Source organism: Grus americana, chromosome 3, assembly GCF_028858705.1.
Source record: "Grus americana isolate bGruAme1 chromosome 3, bGruAme1.mat, whole genome shotgun sequence".
In the NCBI taxonomy this organism is placed as follows: domain Eukaryota; kingdom Metazoa; phylum Chordata; class Aves; order Gruiformes; family Gruidae; genus Grus; species Grus americana.
Window position 1 is genome coordinate 97,648,149 of NC_072854.1, and position 26,456 is coordinate 97,674,604.

The following is a 26,456-nucleotide window of genomic DNA, read 5'->3' on the forward strand; positions in this document are numbered from 1 at the left end:
CATCACAGCTAAGCAGGTCTCAAAACTTCCTTTCATTTAACTTACCTAATTTCCTTGTTCCTTTCATTCCATATCTTAAGTTAGAGGGAAAAAATGAGGAAAGAAAAACTGACTAAACTTTGTCAGTTTTCACCACAATCACTTGTCTGAAGGTAACCGCTTCATTCTTGACTCTCTCTTTCTCTTGGTCTTGCAGGCTATGATTCAAGATGTTAAACATGGAGGTTACAACCATCCCTATTCAGGAATCCCCTACTGGGGAATCCTCATGGATTTGCTGGGATTTAAGCACGTTATTAAAATAGTTTCCTGAGCTCATCCTACAACACACAAATTCTAAACTTTAAGCACACAAGCATTTCATCTGCCAGCCTTCTGGGTGATGGCTTCCCCCCCTTGCCAGAAAACTCCCTGGACTGTCAGGGAAGCAGGTTGCTCACCGTTGTCCGGTCCCTAATCCTCGCTCCTCTCTCCTTGGGCAGAGTCCCCACGCTCAAGGGGGGGAAGGTGACGCTTCCAAGCAGCAGCTTCTCCTACTTCACAGAGGAAGCAGAAGATTCAGCTGCAGATTGATTTGGACAGACAGCCTGGAATCTCTCTCCTAAGTAATGGGGAATGACAATTTCCTATTAGACTATTTACAATTTTTAATAATGACTAATTACAGCTATGTAAGACAGAGATGAACTCAACCAACATCTGGTTAACAGTAGGATATTTCAGTGTTTGTGGTAGTAAAAACACAAACGGATCAAGTAGTGAAAGAATTTTTGCTTTTTTGTAGGGCGCAATATTACAGGGTGGAGTTAAAAATGTTTGTGTTTCAACAGACAAAACATTTGAGTAGATGGATTTCTGGCAGCGAGCAATGCGTTCAGCCAAGTAGTTTCTCAATGTCCAAGCTAATTAATATTCCACTGTATAAACATTACAGATAAAAGGTTTGAAAATAACTCTTTTTATTGCGGGTTGTTTGTTAGAGATTGTAATAATTTACTTCATATTTTCCAATAAGCCAATGGGTTCTGGAAATATTTACAGGCGCATAATATACTGTTTACAATTGCGGAATGAATGATCTTACTTTGAATCAATGACTTCCTGTTTCTTGTTTGATTCCCCAAGGGAGGAAAAAAATGAGTTCATCTCTCTTGGCTTAACAGACTACTCTGAATCAGCACTTGAACCTACACAGAGTCCTCCCCTTCTTCCTGCTCCGGTTCCCACCGCAAAGTCCTCCGTTCTCCTCGAGTCTTTAAAAATAAAATCTTTTGAAAAGTAAACTAAAAAAGCGCACATTAAAGTGGTAAGTTCTAATTATGTCATCAAAAATTAATTGAGACAAGTTTGACAAGTCTGGAAAGATTAAATTCGTCTTTTTCATTTTTTAAGTTTATAAACCTCTTCATAGGCTTCAAAAAGTCAGAATGTCACATTCTCCCCAACGGGATTGATATAATTTCCTTTTCTTTACCATCTGCTTGGAAATTATCAAAATACATTTCAGGGGGAAGGAGGGAACAATGTTCTAACTTTTTGAAGCATGCTAAAAAATTTACATATTCCTTATCACACTGTCAGTGTTTTCCTCTGTTTTTAACAAAACACTGTGTTTAACTAAACATTTCATATTCTGTCCATGTGTTCTGGATGTCCTTTCTCTGCTGGAGAAAGCTTGCCAAATCCTTCTGTTTCACAGGTTTGCGCTGTACTTGGTGGGTTCCCTACGCCATCCCAGAATGTTCCAGCCCAAATGCATTTGGACCATACCTCTCCAATTTCAGGCCCCTTTCTTCCAGCCCTTTCACCCAAACCCTCAACTTTCAAATATTTTTGGAGCCATAAAGGTTGGACTGGAGAAAGGAAATGATGAGACACAAAGTGGACCTGTTTGGGAATCAAGGAAGTCATTCTCAGGTTTGCTGCTAGCCAGGGCCCTCACTCACGTCGAAACACTGGGAACTTTATTTTCCATTTGACTCATTTTGCATAATTCTCGTGTTCAGACAAACTGTAGCCTAAGCTATTTTAAACTTCCTTCAAATTTGATTTACAAATGCTTTTTCTGCTGCTTCCTAGATGTTGGTGAGGTTGTTCCCGTGAAGCAACACGTCAGCCAGGGCTCCCCACCTCCAGCACCGGGCACAGACCCCCAAGAGCCCTCCTGATTTCAGGGGTCAGGCTACCCCCTCCCAGCTCATTACGGAGCCCTTGCCTGCTCCGCTTCCCAGGGAAGTGGCACAACCCATGGCTCATCCGCAGAGCGCTGTCAAGTGCGTGTAGCAAACAGCATTAAAGCACAGAAGATCATTTTACACCCTCTTCCCCTATGACAGCAAATTTTAAAGGTTGCAGTGTGACATCACACTAGGTACGAATGTCTAATTTTTATGTGAAATTCTGACGGTGTAGATATTTTAAAAATATCTTAATTTTGCATGTTTGTTTGGAAGTTGGGTTCTTCGTGCTCTTCTTTTTTAGGGGGATAGCGGGGATACGGCAATGCACTGCCAGCCGGACGAGAGGAGCCCGGACCTTAAGGGACCTAAAGCGACCTCATGCTCGTCAGTCTCCTGCAGTGGGGACACCGCCTGACGCACCCCCGGGGTACTGCAGTCAGTGGCACCGCGGTGACCTAACACAACGTCACACGCCACCGTGACGGCGCCGCGTGACGCCATCCGACGCCCGACGGAGCCGCCCGGGGCCACCGCGCCGGCTGTCCCGCTGCGCCCCGCCGCCAGGGAGCGACATCCCGCGGCGACGCCGCCGGGGCAGAGCCGGGAGCCCGGGCGCTGCCGCCCGCCCGGCGCGGCCCCGCTCGCGAAGGGAGGGAAGGGGGCAACGAAAGGGAGCTCAAACCTGGCCGGCCGTGGCTCGCCGCGCTGCCGCACCGGGCGCCGTCCGGGCTGTGGGCGCTGCGTGGCCGCGGCTGCCCGCGCCCCTCGGCGCCCGCCCCACCATCCCCGCGACGAGCGGCGCGGGCGCCTGAGCGACGGCCGCGACGGCCACTGAGGAGCGGGGGGCCGCCCCCGGCGGGGCGCCCGGGCGGGGCCTGCGCGGCTCGGCGGCGGCGGGAGCCGGCGGGGGGAGCCGCTCGGCGCCGGGGGGCCCATCCCGGGACGCGGCCGGGCTCCTCTGGCCGGCCTCGGCGTCCCGCTAGCGGGGTGGGCTCCCTGGGCCTCTGCCCCGCCGCTTCTTCCTCAGACGACCGCTAGTTGCGGGCCGCCGCCTCAGCCGCGTGCTCCGGCCCCGACGGGGTGCTGGCAGGGAGCGCCCGGCGGAGGGCGGATGGGGGCTGGCTGGAGCCACAGGGCCACTCTCCCGAACCGCGGCACGGCCTGGGCTGCGCGGGGAAGGCTGGCGGGAACCTGGCGGCTCTCCCGGGCGGAGGGGATCCAGGTGGGTGGAGCACGGGATCGGCTGCACACCGACCTTGGCCTCCCTCCGCTCCCCTCGTCGGAGGGGATGGCCTGCCTTTACCCCCTTCCCCATCCCAGGTTTTTAAGTTCCTTCGTCAAAATGTCATTTGTCAGGTTGGAACCGTGCGGTCACCGGGGCAATGGTGGGGCTATCACGGGATGAACGGGCCTTGCAGAGCTGCCGTGTCCAACAGGTAACGGCACTCTCTGCATTTTAGCACTAGACGGGGTGCAGCGGCAGGTGCACGTGCTGGTGCGTCGTGGTGGCAGCAGGCTCTGTGTCCCCTCCGGCTGAAAAGAGCTGTGGGTACGTCTCTGGCAACCAGCTCTCCGAGTCTCTTTGAATCAAAAAGACTGCCTGAAGTATTAAAAAGTATTTGGAAAAAGTAATTGGTATGTTGCTTGTCTGACTTACACAGAGATCTTCCTCTTGTACACATGGACTTGGACTGAGACTTGGGAGATTGTATTTTGTTTGGATTATGATTTAGGGAGGCAAAATGTTTTACAGACTCTTCTGGTGCATAAACAAACCACACTTCATTCTCTTGGTGTTTATTTCTAATTTAGGTGTGCAGAGTCGTCCTGTGTAAACTGCTCTTTCACAATCTGTGAGTCAGTGAAAGTGCAATTTGTTTTGTTTGGAAAAAAAAAAAAGGCCTTAAAAACTCAAATATTCCCCATCTGGTTATACACACAATTTCATTTTTTCCTATTCAGTTCAGTACAGCCTCCAATTTTCCACTCACAGTGACCTTGAAGTATCCAGCTTCACTGAAACTGTTTCATTTGCTGGTACTTTCCTAAATGCCTCATGTATTTTTTAGACACTCACTGCTCAAAAACATGTTAAAAACATGGTTGCTGGTATAGCAAGAAGTGAATTGTTTTCTACCTGATATCTCCTGTCTAGAGTGTTCAAGCTACATTAAAAACAAATCAACTGATAAAAAAATTTAGATTAAAATACTTAGCTAAAAGAATAAAAATCGTAATTTGGTTCCTAACAAACACTATGGAAAATGATTTAGCATTAGGGTTTAATGAAAACTTTGGCCATATCATTTCCTTGAATAATGATACACCCAAGATTGCGGAGACCATTTGAATTCAGAGTGCACTGAGCTAAGGAAAAGCGAAGGCTACGTGAATGACACGCTTAGACCGCAGGACAGAGAGCAAAGCCTGTTCACTAAATGAGTGTTTCTTTCTGTTTGTTTCTGTTTGTTTTGTGGCTTGACATTTTCCTTGGCCTCAGATGGTAAAAATGCTCTGCAGTCACGCGGCTCTCGATACTGATAGGTAAAGAAGCATGAAAAAAAATATTCTGGAAGAAGGAATAGGGATAGTCAGGATTTTCTCTGAACTGCCCTTATCTGTAAAGTATGTAGATGTGGCTAGAGTGTGTGTTCAGTTACTTAAGGGAATAAAATTACCAGTAGAACAACTAGGACACATAGAACAAAATACAACTTTGTTTTGTAATTAGAATGCAAAGGGGAAAGGCAAAGACATGAGATGTCCGTAGAAAACTATTGTACACACGAGCGCAGTCTCAGAGAGGTGTTTCTCCTTGCTGTTGTCACTGATGGAAGTTACATACAAGCAATAATAAATCTGAGGTGGAGTCTTGCAAATATATGCAGAAAATGCAAAAAATACTAATGCTACACAGTATACTGTAGAAGCAAACTGCAAGACTGGGTATTTGCACCTTGGAATGATCGTCTCTGGTAGCTGGCTCACTGCTGAGGTACACCACAGTTAAACCACCACGAAATATTTGCCTCTCTCAAAGAGTTAGGCGTGGACTGGAGATGTTCTTCTTGTGCAGTTTTTACTGTCCATAATTGACTTTAATGCAAGAACATAAGTTCTAAGTTTCTGGTTGTCTTATTAATAACCTTGTTTGTTTTGAAGTATTATAAAGACTGTATTGCAAAACATCTGATTTAGAGCATGGAAGCCAAAGAATGCCACTAGCTCCATTGTAGAGATGATCAAGTTACTGTCAAACCTGCAACTCGAATGTAAAATTTGAGGGCTTATGAGACTTTCCTGAGTATATGGAATGTGATTCTGACATGCTGGATCAGAACCTTACCCCCATCACAACAAATGGAGGTTGTTCTGGCTCGCTCTCACAGAGAAACATTGTAAGCATTTAAGTTTAGGTATTTTCGAGAGGTATGTATGTCTACAATTGGTAAATATATTCCAGAAAACATCTTGTGATTCCAAAACCTTAGATTAGACAGTGTCTTCTCTAAGTTAATTTCTATGTGGATTCTTTGAAAAGATAATGTGTATATGAGACTTGCGATAGAAAAAAGTTCCCATAATACTGCTTATACTAGTTGCAATTACAAACCTGTAATAGTAAGAAATAGACCATCTTCAGATAATGTTCAAATTAATTAAAAAGTATCACTTGATCTTTCTTGACCAAAAAAAGCTTTAAAGGGTTTGTTTAAGTGGAGGAGGGGAAGGGAGAAAGATCATTGCTGTTCAATTTACCTTATTACCATGACATGTCTTAAAATGTTGCTCTTTGAAGGCTATGGCTTGTCTCTCAGTGGTGGAAAAATGGCATCTTACCTAAATAGCCTGTAGTATTTGTGCTTTGGTGCTTTTGAATGGAAAAGTCTATGGTTACTTCAGTTACTTATAAAGGCTTTTTCTACATAAGAAAAATACGGCTCATGAGAAGGTCCACAGCTTCCCTTTAAAAGCACAACTTCTTTTTAATTGTTTGGCGCCACGGAGTGGTAAAGTTCTATATTGCTCTAAATAATCGATTTCTGAGAGTTTTCAAATCATAAGCTCATCGTCTCCCTCTGAAAGAAAATTAAAATATAAAGTACCGTACTTTCTGGATATAGGCAGAGCTCAAGACAACTAGAATTTACAGCTTAAACATTAAAGCTTTCCAACAGTGTGGGACAGAATATTTCCTTTGAGAGGATTTTCACTGGTGGATGTTGATTTGTTAAAACTGTATGGTCGGTGAACATAAATCCAGCACTTAAAAAATCCTTCTGATGAATTGCAGAAACGTGCTCAGACATCACCGTAAAAACGGCCGTACCCGCTCAGAGCGGGGGCCATCTAGCCTGGCATCCAGTCGCTTCGCTGTCGTCCTCAGGCAGTGTCCAGGGAAGTTAAGTGTCATTTCCCCTGAATACCATCCCAGTCTCTGGTTGCTTTGTCGTTCAGGGACTGTGTGAACAAGAAGTTTTGTGTTTTGAAACTTTTGCTGTTTCTTGGGGTTTTTTTCTTCTGTGATTTAGTCCAGCTGCTTTTGAATGAATGTAGTTTTCAAGATGCAAAATGTCCTAGGATGATTGATCTCCATGGTTTAAATAATTAATTTTGGTTTGGACCTGCCATCTGCTTAATTCTTGTAGAGACAGTGAAAAATTATTTTAGATTTTTCTGTTGTATTGAATTTCAGTAGTTTCTCTTTGAGAGTGCAGATAATGGCTTCACAGAGAAGCCCCTCTCTACCTTTGGCCATCCTTCTTACCCTACCTCGCACCTTTGACAGTCCTACTATATTCTTTCTGTGTAGGGATGAACACTGCACATGGAGTTCAAAGTGTATATGTATTTATACAGTGACATAGTGATGCTTTCTAGTTCATTTTTTATTCTCTCCCTAGCAATTTCTAACACTGCGGTTGCTTTTTGGTCTCTGCAAGATCTCTGGCACGTGGCAGAGCACAGCGGAGCAACACCACCAGTAATTCAAGGATCCGTTGCTTCTTTCCAGCAGAATAGAAATTATGAAAACAGAATGACCTACATTTTCAAGGCCGTTAAGCCTAATAACCCATGCCTGGTGAGCTGCTCAGAGGTGGTATGTAAGCTAGGTCTAAGTAAGTTATTTTGGATACTGGAAATGTGGCGATCTTGGGGAACAGAGCAATTAAAGTGTGTGGGTCTTGCATGCTTAGGTTTAATTTCTTGAGACGACTCTGCTTTACATTGTACTACGAAGCGTGGATTCTTGGGGTGTTAGCTGACAGCTCCCTGGCATCCATGCTCTCTCGAACTGAAAAAACTTGGGGAGAGTAGAGGTCTTCTGGAAAGCAGGAAGTTGTTGCAGAGTTATCCCTAGTTGGACAGAAAATGAGCTGTATGAGAATACGTAGAGCTGCAACCCTGGAAAGGGTTCCTCTGAAATTGGGGAACCTGTAGGAAGAGGATCACCTTGGATGTCAAACGTGCAGGTATGGAATCGAGCACAAGGAACTGGGAACTTAGCTTGTTGGAGACTTTGCTTACACAAAATGACGATGCGTTGTCTGATTTAGCTGGAAGGTTACATCACATATGAGCATTCAATCTTTCTTCGAGCTGGAGATAGCCCAGCGTTTTAAGTAGGTCACTGCAATGCATAGTGCCAAATAATGGTGTCAGTTTCCTAGAAACAGCTGAACACAAAACACAGGGAAAATCAACCAACCAACCGAGAAAAAAGTGAAATTATTTCCTGTGTGTTTGGATATGGTTAAACCTTTTCTCCGCTCCTTTGGCCGTTACCATGTCAGAAGTCAGAAGGCACTGTGAAACTTCAGTGTTAAAGGGGGATCCAGAAGTTTGTTCAAAGGCCTGAACAGACTCTCATGGACTCTACCTGCTTTAGATTGCCAGTAAAATCACTGTTGAGTGAAAGTCCAGTGGCAAGGAATGGTTTTTATTATATTTTCCCCCTTTTGCCTACCAAAACGTTGTTGTTCTTAAATCTTAATGGAAGAGTGACTACTATGTTGAGCTGGCATTTTACAATAACCCCCTTTGCAATAACCATTTTTACAATGAGTGCAAAATTTCCCTTTTGCTAGATACAGCTCATGGACATGGGAAAGACTATCCCCATTTGATAGTCTATTGCTTGTAAATTACGTACTTGTTACTTACATTGTATTCATAGGGGACCTGGAAGGATTGTGAAAGGCACACGACACAAGTGTTGAAAACTTAAAATTATCTGCTATGGCTAAAAATGAAATGCTTATATATAAAAAAAATTATCTTTTTTGTTAATTATTTTACAGTTTAAGAATGCGGAGGCACTGACACATTAGGTGCAGGTGTAAAGGATCAAGCGATACGGTTAAGAGGAAACAAACGGAAGGTGCTTTTCAAATGAAGCTTATTGGATTTTTGCAAAGGGTTTGTTCAAACCTCTTTCTGCTCCTTGGGAAAGAAAGAGGGAAGGAAGAATTTGTGACCAGAGCAGCTCGATTCGTGTTGGACGCTTTACTGGGGTTTGCTTCCTCTGGCTCCCACATGTAGTCAGCTTGGAGGGACGCTCCGCAGCCGCTGTGTACAGCAAGGGCACAGCACAAATTAGGCTCCGAAAGACGCTGCATCCATTTAAAATTGCTGAGGAAATTCAGGAACTGAGTATAATTGCTCGGAGAGAAACACAAGCTACTGCGATCATGACATACATCACAGTTACCGAATTTTCCCAAAGTTAAGAGTAAATTTTAAAATAAGGAAAGCTAGACGTGCCTTACAAAGGCCAGCGACTCTGACGTCGGTTTATCTTTTAGTTAAGTATTTTCCGAAGAAACCCGGCTACCCCCTGCGGCTACCGCCGCTGCGGACGATGCTCCAGCGCCGGCAGCGGCGCAGTCAAACGGCGAACAGCGCCGACTGCGGGAGCCTCGGCGGGCGGCACCTGCTGGGGTTCCCCGGAGCACCAGGTCGGTCGGTGCGGACGTGGGGCGGCGCCGGGGCCGGCTGCAGGGGGCCGGGCCGGGGGCGGGCAGCGCCCCGCTTGGCGGCGGGCGGCTCTGGCTCTCTCCGGCCGGCACGTGGTGCGGGCGGGGCGGTGGAGACCGGGAAGGGAAGCGGCGCCCGTGGGTGAGTGTGCCCTGGGGTAAGGGGCGGGCAGGGTCTTCCCGGCGTTTCCCTTCCGCTCTGCTGTCGCCCTCCGCCGCACCGCGGCCTCCATGGCGGCCGTCCGGCCGCATCGCCGCTTCCCTTGCCGGGTGCCGCCGCTCCCCAGGCCCCGTTGCGCGCCGGGCCCGCGTTGCCGCCCGCCGCGGGGCCGCCGGGGCAGGGGGAAGCCCCGGGGGCCTCGCCTGAGCCGGCGGCGGGTGCGGCCCGGCCTGGGAGCCCGGTAGCTCCCCGGGAGCCGCTGTGGGGCGCGGGGTAATTTGGGCCGTCTCGGTCGGTCAGGGGGAGCGTGAAGCGCCCGCACGGCAGCGGGGCCCGGTCGCATCCTCCTCTGAGGCGCTGCGGGTCAGGCTCTCGTCTTCCTGAGACCGCTCGAAGGTTGTCAGGGCTGTCGCGGTGGTTACCCCGCCTGGGCACCGGCCCGCTGGCTGGGGAAGAAGGCTGAGGCCACCTGTTTTTAGAAGAAAATAAAAGGAGTTATGCTTTCTGATCCCTATCAGCTGGGACTAGGTAATAGATCGGGGATCTTGTCGGTGTATATAAATATGTAGAGGGAGGATGCAAAGAAGATGGAGCCAGGCTATTTTCAGTGGCACCCCGTGCCAGGACAGGAGGCCGTGGGCGCAGATTGAAACACAGGAGGGTCCCTCTGAACATCAGGAAGCTCCAGATGTGCTGTGAGGGTGCCAAGCGCTGGCACAGCTTGTCCAGAGAGGCTGTGGAGCCTCCATCCTTGGAAACATTCAAAAGCCACCTGGGCACAGTTTGGGGTAACGTGGCTCCAGGTGGCCCTGCTTGAGCAGGGGGTTGGCCTAGATGACGTCCAGAGGTCCCTTCCCGCCTCAGCTGTGCTGTGATAATGAGCTCGTAACTTAAGTGAAACTAACGCACATTAAATTGCCATTACCTTAAGGAGGAAGAACTACTTGCTGTTTGTAACAGCCGTTATACCAAGCGGAGAACTGGTTGATATGTTTTGAAGAAACAAAACTGCTTTGCTACGCAGATCTAACTTTACATTAATACAAGTCAAATGAGTTTTGAACAGTAAAGCAGAGCAACAGAAGGTTTGTGGTGTAATTCCCATGCTTCTACATGATATTTTCAAACTGTGGTCCAGGGGCATGCTGGAGACTACATAACAAATGCAGTAAAAACTCCAGTGGGAGATTTTTGTCATTCATCCAGCAAATCCTGAAATCCCATTTTCTATGTCTTCCATTTTGTGCCGTGAAGTCTGGGTGAATTTTGGACAAAATGCTTGAAATAGTTGAAGTTGATAATAGAGAAAGTGCTATTATCTTGAAAAAAGAATAGCCCAGATAATGCAATGAACATTATTTTAGGACCATTATCATAGGAAGTGTTTGTAATTATGCTTTTAAAACAATGTGGCCTGTTTTGTTTTGTTTGGGTTGGGGATTTTTTTGAGCAGATATCGCTTAATCATCTAAAAATGGTTTTAAAGAAGAAGAAAGAAATTCAGGTAGATGCGTTCCTTCTTGATCAGCAGCAGCTTGAAAAACTTCAGAGTAAGTATTTTTTCCTGAGCTAGTGTGTAATTTCTTTTTCTGTTAGAAGAATCTGTTTGAGTAGCTACTGAAATTGATCCTCTTTTTTTTTTTCTTGTTTGTTTTATTTCTGGTGTTTTTGTTTTGTGGGGTTTGTGTGTGTTTGTTCTCGGTGGTGGTTTTTTTTTTGTTTGGGTATTTTTTGTAGTTTATTTTGTAATGACAGTGGCTTCTTACCTTGCAGAGTTAAAAGAATCGTTTAGAGCGCGGTGTCTTTGGTTTGAAAGATCTTTTCTTGTTTTGTCATTGTTGTGAAGGTGGTAGAAAGTCCTACTTGTGATCCCATTTGCAGACCTTTAATTCAGCGCTGCCTGAAGTAGTAGCCTTAATATGTGGGATAACACTGAATTTCAAAGAATCATGGAATGATTGAGGTTGGAAGGGATCTCTGGAGGTCATCTTGAGTGTATTTTCCCAGTCTTTGTATTTTCTCTAGTTAACTTGACTTAAAGATACCGTTCAAATGCTGTTTTATTTTGCAGTGGGGTTTTTTGTTTGATGAGAGAAACTTCCAGTGGTCTTTACTTTAACAAACCCAAACATGAGTAATACAAGATTTGAATACTAAAGTTACTATGAGGTACTCCTATTCAGCCCTGGTGAGGCCACAACCGGAGTGTGGCATCCTGTTCTGGGCTCCCCAGTACAAGAGAAACATGGATGTACTGGAGAGAGTCCAGCGAAGGGTTGCTGAGATGGTGAAGAGCCTGGAGCATCTCTCTTATGAGGAAAGGCCGAGAGAGCTGGGACTAGTCAGCCAGGTGAAGAGAAGGCTCGAGGGCATCTTAACCAATGTGTAAAAATATCTGTTGAGAGGGTGTAAAGAAGACAGAGCCAGGCTTTTTTCCATGGTGAACAGCGATGAGACAGGAGGCCGTGGGTACAAACTGAAACACAAAAGGTTCCCTCCGAATATCAGGAAACACTTGTTTTAATGTGAGGGTGACTGAGCACTGGCACAGGTTTCCCACGGAAGGTGGGGAGTCTCCATCCTTGGAGGTATCTAGAAGCCATCTGGCCATGGTCCTGGGCAGCCTCTTCCAGATGACTCTACTTGAGCAAGTGAGGTTGGACCAGATGAACTTCAGAGGTCCCTTCTGACTTCAACCATACTGTGATTTTGTGAAACTGGTCTTCCTACTGAAGATAAGGCTTACCATTATGCTGCAGTGAAACTTGATTTTTAATTTTTTTTCATTTGTTACAAAAAAAATTGATGTTAAGGTGTTGTGAGGTGACTTAAGGGATTGTGGCAGTAGGTTAACTGGAACAGGAAAAAACCTAAGAATTAAGCAGTGATTTCTTATAAATTATGTATTGATTATACTGCTTATTGTATTGCCTTTCTAAAAAGAGACTCTTCCACATGTAGGGTTTTCAAAGGTTGAAGAGGAAAACCTGGCATCTCTTCTTCTGCACTGCGCACAGCTGAACAATGGCATCCAGCAGATCCAGTGTATTAAACAAGTAAGACTTCACTGTTGTTAGTGTGGTTTTTGGTAACTGACAGTGTGTCATGTGCGCTGTTAATGGGAAATACGATTCTGAAATAAACTCTATAATGTTTTAAATATTCCTGGAAACAGGTAAAAAGCAGTTGTTACTGCTGCACCCGCATTAGGTAGAATTGTAGTTCTAGTACTTAAATGAGTAAGGGCTATGGTTACTGAAAATGATGGGAGGCAAGTGATACCAAGTTTCCTATTTTGTATGTATGTATTTTTGGTATCAGAGGTGTTCTTGGAATGCTATTCAACACCTGAAGCTCAACAGGATGTGGTAAAGAGAGGACAATTTTGTACCATATACTTGGATGAGAGGGAATTCTGCCTGTCTTAATGATCAGGGTATATCCAGAGGTTTTGTTATCATGTGTTCTGTTGATTATAGATTATGCCATTGGTAAGCAAGATGGATCAAAACTCTGCATGTGATCCCATGGTTAAAGCTTGTTTGGATATTTTGGGAGAGACATACTTTGCACTGGGTGTGAAGAATCCCTTGAAAAAAGTATTAGCAAGGTAAAAAATTGAATAGTAAGCCTTTTTTTTTTTTTTTTTTAAATGCTCTCCTTACGTACAAGTCAGTAATTTGTCATGCACTACAAATTGCTGTGATTTAATTACTGAAAACTTGTGGTACGAATATGTGAATATGTACTGGTTTTCTTTCTTGCTTAGTTCAAAATCTTAATTACAAATAATACAATATATCATCGGATAAGTAACTTCAAAGTGAAGTATTATTTTGATCTGTTTCATAACTAGAAAGACAACATAGAGTGTAATTAGCAGTTTGAATTTTAAAATTCAATATTATAGTAGAAATTTAAAATACTTCTGTTAGAAAATCTCAACTACGACAACGTAAAGAGAAGGCTGTTCACAGGAATCGTAACTAAACTGGCACTGGTTTCTCGTGCCTGTTTTTATTGCAATTAGATTTTTCTGTTGTGAAATTGCTGTTATATTTCTTTGGCTAATTTATTACAGCCTTAAGGTTTTTAAGATGCAATGGTTAGCTCTCTTCATTTCTATGTCTGAAAGCATTTGTTGTCCCACTGAGAGATGCGGGGCTTCCATCCTGTATTTGGTTGCACGACAGAGCTTTACACCCCTTTGACAGGTTTTCTAGCTGCAAAATTCGAACGTGTGTATTTTTAAAACAGAATATGTTTTCATGCAGGAAGAAATGTCTGTCTGTTACTGGAGTTTTAGCTGACATTGACTTTATTCAAGTGCATATTTAACACCTCAGCGTGAGCCAACTGATCGTGCTGTTTCTTACTGTTGCAGTTCACTGAATGGTCTTCCTGAACAGTTTATGACGTTAGCTATACAAAGCTTTGTAAGCTGCCTTAGGGAAGAACTGAAAACCACTGACGTATATTTGTACAGAAAAGTACTGGACAACCTTGCTTCCTGTATGGAGGACTTCAGCTTAGGTACGATGACATTGAATATTCTGTTTTAACTTGCTCAATATTGGTTTGCGTCTTGGTGCGGAGCCTAATAGTAATGTTTACATCTTTATCCATATAAAATAGATAGTATTGCCTGGTATTCACTAGTTAAAATGTATTTTCTTTCTTCTAGGTAGAGCAAGCGTTAAGAACCTGTTTGAAGAAGGTAAAGTTATATATATAGCAAAATGAGTTTCACTGTAGATAATTGGGGGAAGGGTTTTGTATGGAGAAGTAACATGAGGTAGGCATAAAGATCTATTGGATCCCATTTCCTCTGGGTTAATTTTTAATAACTAGTACTCCCTCACATGGTACTTTTTTGTCAAAGACTTCCCCTTTTGTACCTTTAATTTCCAGGGGTCAATTTTGCTTTTTTGAGCAGCCCTAGATATAAATCTCAAAAGGTACCAGTGAGTGATTTTTAAAGAAGTGGGGGAATTGATGCAACCTTACGTGAAGTATTCACTGTCCTGTGCCTCATGATGAAGTTGGAACACTGGGCTGTAACAGCCAGTTTTGACTATAGCAAGCCCAGGCGCGCTGTGGCAAGAGTTTTGTTTGGCAATGATTTGGCAGATGTCTGATCCATTGGTAACGTGGGATAACTTGACATATTGTGCCCTCAGCATGCAGATAGAGTTCGCAGCTTCTGTGGACGTTTTATTGCTGCTCTGTCTTTAGCTCTTGGTAATTTCAACTTTTCATTGAGGAACCAGAACTCTCGCTACCTCGCAGGGTTAGGCCAGGTGGGTCAGAAACTCTTGTTTTGTACCAGGTTGTTACAAACCAGCTTGAGATTTTGCTTTAGCATGGCATCTTTGGATCTGCACTGTAATTTCAGTTTGATTTGTTTATGGAGCGGAAGAAATACCACTGTATGGATAACTGTTCATTGGGTCTGGGTGTGATGTGTGTGCGTGATTGCTTTACTGGAATTCCTCTCTTCTGTTTCTCTTTTAAATAAATTCATACCATAATTATTTTCACTAGTTCTTCAGTTTCTGCAGAAGTCGCTACTTGACATACAGGAAGAAAACAGGCAAGTGAATTCAATATAAACTGTATTTTATCTGTTTTTATTTCACTCTTGCAAGATAGTCTGGTATGGTTTGGAATATCACTTTGATAGCTGTACATTGATGAAAGATGGGAATGTCACTTTACAATGACACATATTTTAAATAAAAATAGCTGCTGATGAATTTCTTATGTGACAATATGATGATGTAAAATGAGAGGAAAGCAAAAAAATAAAGGTGGTAATGTGTAAGGCACTGATACTGTTTTAGAGCTACTACTTTTAAGGGAGGCCTTTGAGTTGTGGTTTTGCTATCTGAATTGTGCCTGAACACTGTAATTAAAAGATACACTTACTAAAATTCAGGTGGAGTAATACTTTTCTGCTTTCCATGAGTGTTTAATTCAGCACTGATAATCTGTTTCATCTGTCACAGCAGTTGTCATTTAATATCCTGATGTTTTCCAGCATTGCATAAAGCGAAGCCTCTTCACTGTGGTGTCTCATCGTGTACCCAGAGGAGAGGGGTGCTTAATTGAATGTTTTGTACACTAAAAATTTATATGTTGTCTGTCTTCATGTTAGAGGAAGGTCGAATCATATAAATATACTTTGTGCATGGAGGAACTGCTTGAAAAATGAGAAAGGAGCAGCGCTGTGTTCTGTTGGTCTTTCTGGAAAGTTTCTGGAAAAGTTCAGCTCTGCTCAGGCAGAATCAAATGACTGAAAGTTTGTCACAGGAACCTGCAGAAACTGCAGTAGAATTTGTCATTATGTTTGTTAACTTCATTTTAAAAAGCTGCCCTTGTTTTCCTATGGTTAATGTATCTATTCAACTCAATATGTTAGTTTTTACCATTAATTCTATCTGAAGTTGGCAGAACATTGTTTTCTGGGGATGGTGAAGAATGGTTTTCATTTCCTTTTTGTGTGCATGTCTGTCTTTTTTCTTTCCCAGAAAGAATCATGGAAATCGTATTGTTCAGAGTCAGTTGATGCACGATTTACTGATAGCCATTAAAGTTTCAATGATGCTTGTACAGAAATTACAAGAAAATATCCAGGGAAATTTGTGGAGACACCATGAGTCTTTTGTTTGGCAAAGTATGTGTAGTTTACTGAAAAGCTCCACAAACTTCCTGATGGATGGTAAGTCTAGTAACATTGAAACCCAAATATTTTGCTTGTCAGTCCTCTTGTCTTTGTAGTAAACACAACTCGTACCTATAACAACTTGGTTTAGCTTGAATGGAAATTGAACTGCTGAGATTAATGGGAGTGGGAGCAGTAGTAGGCCTTTTGGTGAGCTATGATTTGTAGATCATAATTTTGGATTGTACAGTTTAACTTGTCTTGCTACAAAAACCCAGGGCAAATGCTATTACTAATAATTTAGAAACTAACAGAAATACTTTTGAGACTCACCAAATGTCTGTGCCTGCCAAAAATATACGTATCGGTATGAATTATGCTGTTGGAACTAGTTATTGGTGAACTATAATTTTATTTAAATTCTACTGTACAAAAATATCTGTATAAGAAGTAATATAAATGTCCATAGGCTCTACCACGGTACTTCTTTTCTTACTGGGCAGTTCTATATTTTCTATCTGTTAAAACATAGTAATAGTTTCCTATTACACTGGCGTATAAATTTGTTAATACTTGCTATCCAGGTGGACACTACAGATTTGTGATTCTACAACTACAAGTAGTCTAGGAAAATTCAATACCATCTTTATAATTTTGATACATAGTACTAGCACACAATGTTTGCTGCGCTCTAATGTAAAATATCTTTCTCTGCCATGTAGAAACTCTCCTGCAAACTGTTCAGACTACCTCAGGACTAGCCGTTATTCTGTTTACTAAAGCTATGTATGAGCCAGTTGAAGAACTACCTTCCTTGGTGAGTGTATTTCTTCACTAACGACTGTGAAATGTCATGGTGTCGTTATTCAGTGCTACCAGTGTTGTTCAGAGACTTTGCTGATAACGCGTAGCAGGACCTGCCAACCTCCGTATCAATCTTTTACTGGAGTGTAAATCCTTTATTCTCTCCTTGGTGTATGAAATAATAAGACTAGGTTTTTGAATTTGAGAAAAACAATGTACAAGAAATCTCTTCAGATCTTCTGAGATTTGCAGTTATGCACAGAACAGCTTTCCTCCTGTGCTGAGATACTGTAACGGGTGTTATTTTGCTATTACAGGTCAGTGACTTGCTTCTTGGGTTGATGAAACACGCAGGCGTGCCAGCATGGTTTGTGAGTAGCTGTGGGACTCTGTGTACGGGAGAACTCCCTGACTCGGTCCTTCTCTTTCTTTGCCATGGAGCACTGGCTATGCTGGAATGGAAGAATGGCAGCATGGGTGAAAATGGAGAGAAGCTGTTATTAGATATCGTATCAGTCTTGTTGTCTCTGAGTTCAGAGTAAGCCTGTGTTTTGATTCGTATTGTTTCTTGTTTGGGGCGGGGACAGCCTTGATCTTCTTAGTTATATTTTTGCACGGCTCATATGCTTCTGGTGGAATAACTCTTTGATGTTTTCAGTGTGATAATATTAGTTTCTGCCACGTATTGCGTCACCTTTTTATATATATTCAGAATAACTCTAAGTTTGAAAAATATTATATCTTGATATTGCATAGGTAGGTCTAAGTTACAATTTTGTCTTGCATGCTAAAATGAAATTTTGTTTTTCCCATTTAAGTGAAATTAGTTTACCAACTACCTGATATTAAGGTATGGCAAAATCAGTTGTTATGTCGACAGATAAACTTTATTTTCAGGACGTCACCTCCTCTGCTATTAAAAGTACAGAAGAAAACAAGGTGTGCCAATGAGTGGAATACTTGAAGTAAGATGAATTTTAATTTTTTTTTTCTGCTTGCAAGTGTCGACTACTTGCATCTAATGGACTACTAGCACTATTGGATAGGAGATTAAAACGTATATTCAGTTCAACCTTTGTTTCTGCCTTGGAGGTCAGTTTTGTGATTTTGTTTTTGCACACATGGTACTCAGTTTTCAATGGGTTTATATGGCAATCAAAAATTTTCCATATTTTCAAGATTTTCAGTAAGCATGCAATACCATAATGCTGCTCAAATATTAGCATGTGGATTTTAATTTTTATTTTTGTTTTTAAAATAGCAAGTGTAGGGGCTTGTCAGGTTTCTTTTCCGCATATGTAGGGCTTTATCTGTGACCAGGTAACAGCATGTCAGGTGACTGAGCATACGCTTTGCAACATCCAATTCATCACCTCCTTTTTGCATTGATTCCTTTTCTTCAATGAATGGTTAGTGCCTCATTACCTGTTTTGGTGTGAGGTAAACTAATGTGATGAATAATTTTTTTTTTTTTTTTTTAATCACAAATGCAAATAATGAACTTTTTATTCTTTTTAAAAGGTTAAAGGAATCCAGTATGGCAACGTCTTTGTCTAGAATCTTTGCTATTTGGACTAGTTCAGCACTAGCTGCCCTCATTTCAGGCTCCCCAGATCTAAAAATCAAACTTAACGGGAATTCGGACATAATTGGGAAGCTGCTGGAATACATTTATACACACTGGGAACACCCTCTGGATGCTGTTAGACACCAAACCAAACTGATATTCAAGAATCTTCTTCAGATACACCGAACCACCATTACTGGATCCAATGAAAAATCAGACCCATTCTTTGCAAAGCTGATAAAGCATTTACTAAGCTTGGAATGGCATGTAAAAGGGAAATACGCTTCACTTGGCTCTCTTGTGGAGTGCGTGGGCACTGAAAATATATTACAGTTGGACAGAACAATTCCAGTACAAATCTTGAACGTGATGAATGATCAATCTCTTGCACCCTATGCTAGTGATCTTTTGGAAACCATGTTTACAAATCACAAAACCCATTTTACTTTGAGTTTTCAAGAAAGCACCTGGATTGACCAGTGGCATGACATCTGGGTTTCTCCTCTTCTTGTAATACTGTGTGAAGGCAACCATGACCAAACTACTTACATAATAGATTACTATTTACCAAAATTGCTCAAATGTAGCCCTGACAGTCTGAGCTACATGATTAGAATTCTTCAAGCTTCTGCAGATGCTAACCTAGGTAAGAAAATAAAAATTGTATTTGTAATTATGATTGGTTTGTTGATTTTTTTTTTTAAATCTCAGAAATGTGGTTTTCTGATCTATTAGTATTAGAATTAATTTGTGAGAAAAATTCCATATGGTCATTATTGCTGTTAGTATTTCAAGGTGGAATTCATAGTAATCATCAGTGTGTCTTCATGCCATGAGCAAAATAATTAGTATCCTAACTGTGAGTGCCTTACTGTTCTCTATATACCGATCTTTGTTATATATCAGTATTTTTTTCTACTATTTTTCTGTTCTTTACAGGCTTTACAGACTGGGGGGGGTTTGTTGCAAATATGTGGATATGAGATTTATGATCAGTACCTGAAGGGGCCTACAGGAAAGATGGTGAGGGACTGTTTATCAGGGAGTGTAGTGACAGGACAAGGGGGAATGGGTTTAAGCTGAAGGAGGGTCGATTTAGATTAGATGTTAGAAAGAAATTCTTTACTGTGAGAGTGGTGAGGCTCTGGAACAGGTTGCCCAGAGAGGTTGTGGAGGCCCCCTCCCTGGAAGTGTTCAAGGCCAGGTTGGATGGGGCTTTGGGCAACCTGGTCTAGTGGAGGGTGTCCCTGCCCATGGCAGGAGGGTTGGAACTAGATGGTCTTTGAGGTCCCTTCCAACCCAAACCATTCTATGATTCTCTTGTAGTTTTTGACATAATTGAGTGTAATTCTAAAATAAGGGCTTGTGAGACTTCAAAAGGTCCTTTTTTTCATATGATATGTTCAAGACAAAGATTTTTGGGAACCAGGTGATTTAGAGCTAGTTTAATCTATGATAGACACTGTCTTTTGGGGTTAATGGGGTAAAAAATAAAAGGGGAGTAGTGCTCATATGTTGGAGGTATTGGGAATTTCTGACAAGCACTGCAATTAATACATTGTTTGTGTTAATCAAACTATAATTATTACTGGTTTTCATTTTCTTTAGGCTCTCGCAGTACTAGAGGAGCTCTTGGAGCGTTAATGGCATGCCTGAGAACAGCCAGGGCTCATGGACACCTGGAACTTTCAAATATCATGAGCAATGGTCTTGTATCCACTGAATGTATAAAACAAGGTCTAGTTCATCAGCACAATCAGGTAAAGGGGCAATGGGGGTTTTGTGTCTTTAAAATGGAAGAATTGCTTCGATCCTAAGCGCTGTGTCAGCATTGTTTTAAAACAAAGGTATCATCATAGGTGGCTGTAACTCTTTTGTGGTTAATATCTAAATATCTTTCAGGTTTGCATTGATGCTTTAGGTTTACTTTGTGAAACCCATCGTAGCACGGAAATTGTGTCTATGGAAGAAATGCAACTAATTCAATTTTTTATAACGTACAACTTGAACAGCCAGTCTCCTTCAGTGAGGCAACAGATATGTTCTTTACTGAGAAAGGTAATTTCAAATGATAAACAATGTCTATTGTGCCTATTATGTTATTTATATAGCATTTTAAAAAACCCCAGTTCTACTGAGTATGTTATGAAGTTGTTCATCTGAAAGAGTGGAAGCTGTGAGACCAAGTCTATGTTGTATGTATTACCCACCTGAATGGTGATAAGTCATCGCAGGCAAGGATGACTTAAACAAAAAAATTGAGAGGCACAGTAACTTGCTCATGAATGGTAGAGAGTGTTACTTAACCTGTCACCGTATGCGTACTTTACCAATAGCAATGTGCCATAGAGTAAGCAATGGACCTTGTGTTGCACCAGGCACGTTCACGTGACCTCAGGCAAATTCACAGTCACTTGATCTGCCTCAGCAACCTGCCTTGGAAGACAAGGTAGAGGAATATTAAGGGAACAGCATGACATGTTTGTGGTTTAACCCCAGCCAGTAACTGAGCACCACGCAGCTGCTCGCTCACCCTTTCCACCCCCGCAAGGGGATGGGGAGGAGAGTGAGGAAAAAAAACTCGTGGGTTGAGATAAAGACAGTTTAATAGGATAGCAAAGGAAGATGATAATAATAGAATCATAGAATGGTTTGGGTTGGAAGGGACCTCAAAGACCATCTCGTTCCAACCCCCCTGCTGCGGGCAGGGACACCCTCCACTAGACCACATTGCCCAAAGCCTCATCCAACCTGGCCTTGAACACTTCCAGGGATGGGGCCTCCACAACCTCTCTGGGCAACCTGTTCCAGTGCCTCACCACTCTCACAGTAAAGAATTTCTTTCTAACATCAAATCTAAATCTACCCTCCTTCAGCTTGAACCCATTCCCCCTTGTCCTGTCACTACACTCCCTGATAAACAGTCCCTCACCATCTTCCCTGTAGGCCCCTTCAGGTACTGGTAAGCCGCAATTAGATCTCCCCGGAGCCTTCTCTTCTCCGAGGCTGAACAATCCCAACTCTCTCAGCCTGTCCTCATAATATATATAAAAGAAGTGATGCACAAATGCAATTGCTCACCACATGCAGAAGAAAAAAACCTCAATGCCCAGTCTGTTTCTGAGCAGCTATCCCGCCTCCCAGCTAGCTTCCCCAGTTCTGTGTGGAGCATGATGTGATATGGCAGGGAATCTCCCTCTGGCCAGCCTGGGCCAGCTGTCCTGGCTGTGCTCTCCCAGCTTCTTGTGCACCTGGCAGGGCGTGGGAAGCTGAAAAGTCCTTGACTTAGCGTAGACACTGCAACTACCTAGCAACAACTAAAACATCAGTGTGTTATCAACGTCATTCTCATACTAAATCCAAAACATAGCACTATACCAGCTGCCAGAAAGAAAATTAACTCTATCTCAGTCCAAACTGGGACACGTGTGGCTGTCTGCAGGGATTGAGTGTGTCAACGTTGTGAAGTTGCCAAAGTCACATGGTAGAAGGATATAGATAAAATGAGGAAACCGTGTATGTATAAAGAATGTTTTGGAAGATGGTAATGGCAAAAGCAAACAGTGTGGAAGGAGAAAATAATTAATTTGAAACAGGGGAGGGGGGGAATGAGGGAATAGGTTTGGCAGAAACAAAAGAGCAGAAGTCTGTCTCTTTCCATTCTCACTTGGTGCAGACTGAGGAATATGAGATGGAAAAAGCGTGTTAGAGGGAGTGTATTAAGAGAGGAAATAATACTAGTGGGCAATAAAAGAGCTGGGGGAAGCACTCCTGAGGTGAGTCAAACTCCGTAAGAGACACTGAAGCTGTAAAAATTATATGCATTAATTGAGCTTTTTTTGTAGAGGAACATATGTTCCATAGAAAATGGGGAGGTGGGAGGAGAAGACTAGGCACAAATTTAAGGAGGAAGGTGGAAGAAGGTGTTGGAGGTGCAGAGGGAAGAGGAGAAAGGTTGGTCACAAGAGAGTTGGGGAGCAAAAAACTTGGTTTTGGAGTGGAGAGAGAAGGATCTGTTTTGTGTTATACTGTATGCAAACTTTTTAAAAATTACAAGCAATATGATCTGGAAAATAAGCTTAAAATCTCCCTTTCCCTTATTTAATTGTCAATGATTCTTGCCTTATCTATGTTTTGCTTTTGTTTTAAAAGTTATTTTGTAGGATACAAGAAAGTTCCCAGGTGCTTTATAAATTGGAGCAAAATAAAACCAAGCAAGAATTACTTGAAACCTCAACTGAAAAGCATCCTTTGGGGATTTTGCAGCAATACAAAGTAAGTTAGACCGCTAGAGATACAAATATAAGAGGTGGAATAGTGTTTTTGAGAGAGAGTTAATTGTTCTTGAGAACACCTCTGGGTAAGTCAGGCTGTGTCGGTGTCAGGAAGTAGTGCAGCGCAGAAGGAAGAAACCTGTGAAGCAAAACAGCGCTGAGGACCTTGTCAACTCTGTATGCACTTATGTGAGTTCATTTTGACGAAATACATTTTTCTCTCATGAACTAAGGGCTCATAAGTATTTGGAGGGTATCTTTTAAGGTTAATTTTGTCCAAAAGCAATGAAGATTATTTTCTGAGTAATTGTTTCATGATGTGAACTGAAACAGCAGTAAGTGGGGAACAACTGGAGATGTACCCCCAGTCCAAACTAAAATTTTCAGGTAAACATCCTGTCAGCTGCTGGCAGTTTAGTAGCAAGTTTTACAAGATGTGCATTACTTGGGCTTGAAATACAGATCCCTTGAGCTTCAACCTTGTTCTAGATCTCCAGAACGATCAGTGAGAGAATGAATGACAGAGCTTCAGCACAAAGACTTCCATATGAAGACTTCTTTAGTATTTGTCCTTTCTTCCTATTTGAAGGCTCACATAATCAGTTTCTTTATGTTGAACCGTGTCTTGTCTTGAGTTCTTCTTTTCTAGTTCAACTAATTTTCAAGGTTTTGATACAATGGTCATCTTTTTATGGGAGTGGGGAAGGGAAACTTTTTTAAAAACTGACAATTTTCCAGCCTTCACTGTACTCTAGGAAACAAGAAATTTGTCAGTACTATGAAGGTTGGCCTCCCATTCTTCCAAAATAAACCGTAAGGTCATAATTTTGGGGGTAACATGTAAAGCAGAATGTCCTGAGTTCAGTTACTTAGACTTCTGTTTGCAGGGCAGCAAGCAAACTATCTTAAAATCGCTTTTGTGATTTTCAGGATTTCATGTCATCTGTATGCAACAGACTTTTCGAGGCACTCTTTCCCGGTTCGTCACACCCAACCAGATTTTCTGCACTGAGTATTTTAGGATTAATAGCAGAAATATTTTATGTTCCAAAAGGTGAGACACCTAATTTATAGACTGTAGGAATGGGAGGTATTGAAGAAAACTCTTTTAAACTAGCTAGCTAATTTCTGTCAAAATAAAATTATATTTTAGTCCTTAATTTCTGTGGCATTTCCTGTATTGCTTTCATTTTACATGAAGGAAGGATAGTAACTTTTTTTGGAAAATGGAATGTTGAGGTAAATACAAGTATTTATGGCCTGTTGAATATCTTCCATAAATTGGGGGTTGTTTTGCATAGCCTATTTTTTAGCTAGGTTTTTCAATGAATTTTTGTTATTATGAAGAAAACTTTTGGACAACAATATGTATTTTAAGTTTACTCCCTTTTCCTGTTCTAACATCTTGATAATATGTAATTTAAAATGTTGAGACCATAAGAACCCTTGATTGAAAAGGCTTCCATATCATCATGATAGTTTATACTAAATAAAGAACACTTAAATTGGATGGTTTATAATGTTGTACTGCTGTTATTTTAAATTTTCTTCACAATTTTATGACAACCCCAATTCAAGAAGTATTAGTTAGAGCCTTGGAGTATTGATGGTCTTGCTAAATCTTGTCTCTGGGTCATACAGCCAGTATAAAAGTATGTTTTCAGTCTTAAATTGTAACTTTTTTTTTTTTAAAAGAAATGAGATGTGTAAGATAAAAGTTGATTTTTGAGAGGGAAGAAAAAATGCCTTCTTGGTAGATCTTTTCTCAAAACCCGTGATAAATCATGAACACATTAAGTTTATTATTATGAGTTTGTAGTATGTTATTGCTGCTTTTTTTTCTAATAGAAAGTTGTATTGAGAGTTGTTTATAATGGCAGCTTTAGGATTTCAGAAGCCTGATGTTCCTTCTGTAAAGGAGATTTAGCTGCTGATGTGTTCTGTGCTGGAATATGGTGCACTTGTTTACATCCTAAAACTTCTGGCTTCTTTACAGCATTAGGTCAGTCGCCAGAAGTCACGACTCCTTTAAATCTAAATTAAAAGCAAAAAATTGTAATGGCTTCCATTTTAGAGGATATTTCCTGTGACAAAAAGAACCCCAAAAACCAAACCCCAAAAGACACTGAAGTTTTAAACCTTTTTTGAGAGGTTTCTAGTTTTACATACTAGTTTCTAGTATTACATGCTTCTAGGAAAAGAATCTTTAAGCAAAGCTAAAATAAAGGTTATATTGAATGCTGAATTGAATGTGAATAAAGGGGATTCTGGTTTTGACAGTAACTTTCTGTATTACTGAGAGTAACTTTTTGGATATGATAAACTTTTTTTTTCCCCAACAGCAAACATGGCATTTTAAAACCTATTAAGAGAAGTAATATTAAAATAATGTTTTAGCTATATTTTATTTTAATACTTCGTTTAGCATAGCTAAGCAAAATGGGAATACAGTTCTTATTCTGGAAAGAATTAGAGCAAACTATGTAAAGCGTTGATTTCTTTGAACAGGCCAGGCACAAGTTTTTCAGTTGAATCAGGAGATTGATTCTGCTCGTGTCCGAACTTTGATCCAGTGTTTTGCCAGTACTTTTGAGGAAGTAAAAGTTCTGGCATTTGGGCTTTTGATGAAACTACATGATGTTGCATTTAATTTACAGGTATGTAATTAAAAACAGTTTAAAGGGAGTAATTTCCTGAAAGATGAATGTTCTATAGTATACCAGGTACTTGGGTTGGGTACAAGGCATAATTCCTGAAAATTAGAAGTCGGTCCAAGTTGCCTGCAGTAGTGTTCATCGCTTGCATCTTCTGTATATTTTTACACAGCTTCTGCCCTGACCTGAGGAGTCTTGCTTCACTAATGGATGAAGGAGTTTGGGAAGTGCATTGGGTGTGCCTTTGAACTATCAGAGAAATAGTTAATGCAAGCTCCTTGCTTAGCTCTGACTTCCCTTTGGAAATGATTGAGACATTTTGACTTGCTTACTCTTGTAGTTTTAAGAAATTCAGCTCTGTTTCTTTTTCTTTCTGATTGGTCTCAGATTTTATTATCTGATTGTCTTTTTGATTTCTTCTAAATTTTACCTTTTGACTTGATACTGATTTTTCCGTTTATTGCTTCATAAAAAGTGACTTTTAAATTCATAAGTACTGGTGAACAAATAGCACTTCCAGACAAACTATGCTTCTCTGTGATGTCCGTTAGCATATAAAACACAGTATTTTGACAAAAAAAAACCCTAACAAACCCATCTTCCTATGAAGTGCAGCATGTTTGACTAGTGCTTTATTAAGGACTGTCCCCATCCTCACTGTGTATGTAATTGTATCTTTGCTAAATACATACAGGTGCATGTTTTGAATGTAAGGTGATCAGTGTACAAAATAAGCATTTCTTAAGAAATATGTGCCAGCAAACTTACTGAAAAACAGGTTCTTAGATTCCAGGGTGCTAAGTAGCTTAATTAAATCAATGTAGGAGCTCAATAAAATGAGCAATATTGGCTTTTTTCAGGATTCTGAAGATCTAGATCTCCTATTCCAAGCAGCAATGGATCTTAGCACAAGTACCAAGCCATATGATTGTGTCACTGCTTCATATTTGTTGAACTTTTTAGTACATTACAAAGAACTACACCATACTTGTTTAGGAAAATGGGTTGAGCATAACCCCCAGATGGATGAAAGCCCATCAGTAAGTACAGTGGAGAAGAACACCTTAACAGGTAAGCTTTTGGGGAAATGAACTCCCATATTTTTTATATTTATTTGAAACCTTACTGCTTTTCCTCAAGGCTTGTGGTAGGAGGCATAACGAGTAAGAGATGCTT

At 41.5% G+C, this 26,456-nt stretch overlaps 3 protein-coding genes across 19 annotated transcripts in view; 1 reads left to right on the top strand and 2 right to left on the bottom strand.

The window, feature by feature from the left end:
* The window catches only part of PLEKHH2 (pleckstrin homology, MyTH4 and FERM domain containing H2), a 58,620-nt gene extending 55,240 nt beyond the window's left edge, over window positions 1-3,380 (bottom strand). For 4 of the 8 annotated variants that reach the window (XM_054819738.1, XM_054819737.1, XM_054819739.1 and 1 more), the window contains exon 1: window positions 2,863-3,380. In XM_054819738.1, coding sequence (XP_054675713.1) covers window positions 2,863-3,116 — 254 coding nt within the window. In that variant the 5' untranslated portion in view covers window positions 3,117-3,380. Of the gene's footprint in view, window positions 1-45; window positions 198-440; window positions 602-2,862 lie in introns of all 8 variants that reach the window. The other 4 variants (XM_054819740.1, XM_054819741.1, XM_054819743.1 and 1 more) reach the window with 4 other exon arrangements.
* Window positions 3,381-9,068: 5,688 nt separating this feature from the next.
* On the bottom strand, window positions 9,069-10,519 carry LOC129204559 (basic salivary proline-rich protein 3-like). The gene is made up of 2 exons (XM_054820783.1): window positions 10,431-10,519; window positions 9,069-9,786 (listed from the first exon to the last, which is right to left on the bottom strand). Exons 1-2 carry the CDS (start codon window positions 10,517-10,519, stop codon window positions 9,069-9,071), a joined length of 807 nt encoding a protein of 268 aa, XP_054676758.1.
* Window positions 9,115-26,456, top strand: part of THADA (THADA armadillo repeat containing) — a 167,381-nt gene continuing 150,039 nt past the window's right edge. For 5 of the 10 annotated variants that reach the window (XR_008576303.1, XM_054819822.1, XM_054819826.1 and 2 more), the window contains exons 1-17: window positions 9,203-9,299; window positions 10,771-10,867; window positions 12,279-12,373; window positions 12,797-12,927; window positions 13,702-13,850; window positions 14,002-14,034; window positions 14,862-14,914; window positions 15,852-16,038; window positions 16,704-16,798; window positions 17,103-17,323; window positions 18,307-18,998; window positions 19,961-20,112; window positions 20,255-20,410; window positions 22,505-22,627; window positions 23,557-23,680; window positions 25,135-25,283; window positions 26,141-26,351. Coding sequence is in view for 9 of the 10 variants with exons in the window: in XM_054819822.1 (XP_054675797.1) it covers window positions 10,792-10,867; window positions 12,279-12,373; window positions 12,797-12,927; window positions 13,702-13,850; window positions 14,002-14,034; window positions 14,862-14,914; window positions 15,852-16,038; window positions 16,704-16,798; window positions 17,103-17,323; window positions 18,307-18,998; window positions 19,961-20,112; window positions 20,255-20,410; window positions 22,505-22,627; window positions 23,557-23,680; window positions 25,135-25,283; window positions 26,141-26,351 (2,647 nt within the window). In the remaining variant the exon portion in view is untranslated. The other 5 variants (XM_054819825.1, XM_054819824.1, XM_054819823.1 and 2 more) reach the window with 5 other exon arrangements.

What these genes read in the sequence shown, in the direction of transcription:
- LOC129204559 (XM_054820783.1), bottom strand. Translation starts at nt 10,519, where the DNA reads ATGAATGACAAAAATCTCCCACTGGAGTTTTTACTGCATTTGTTATGT. An exon ending in CCACAGTTTGAAAATATCAT is followed by an intron (nt 9,787 to 10,430) that starts GTAGAAGCATGG and finishes TTCTAAAAACAG; the next exon opens with GTGGCCTCAGCCTTCTTCCC.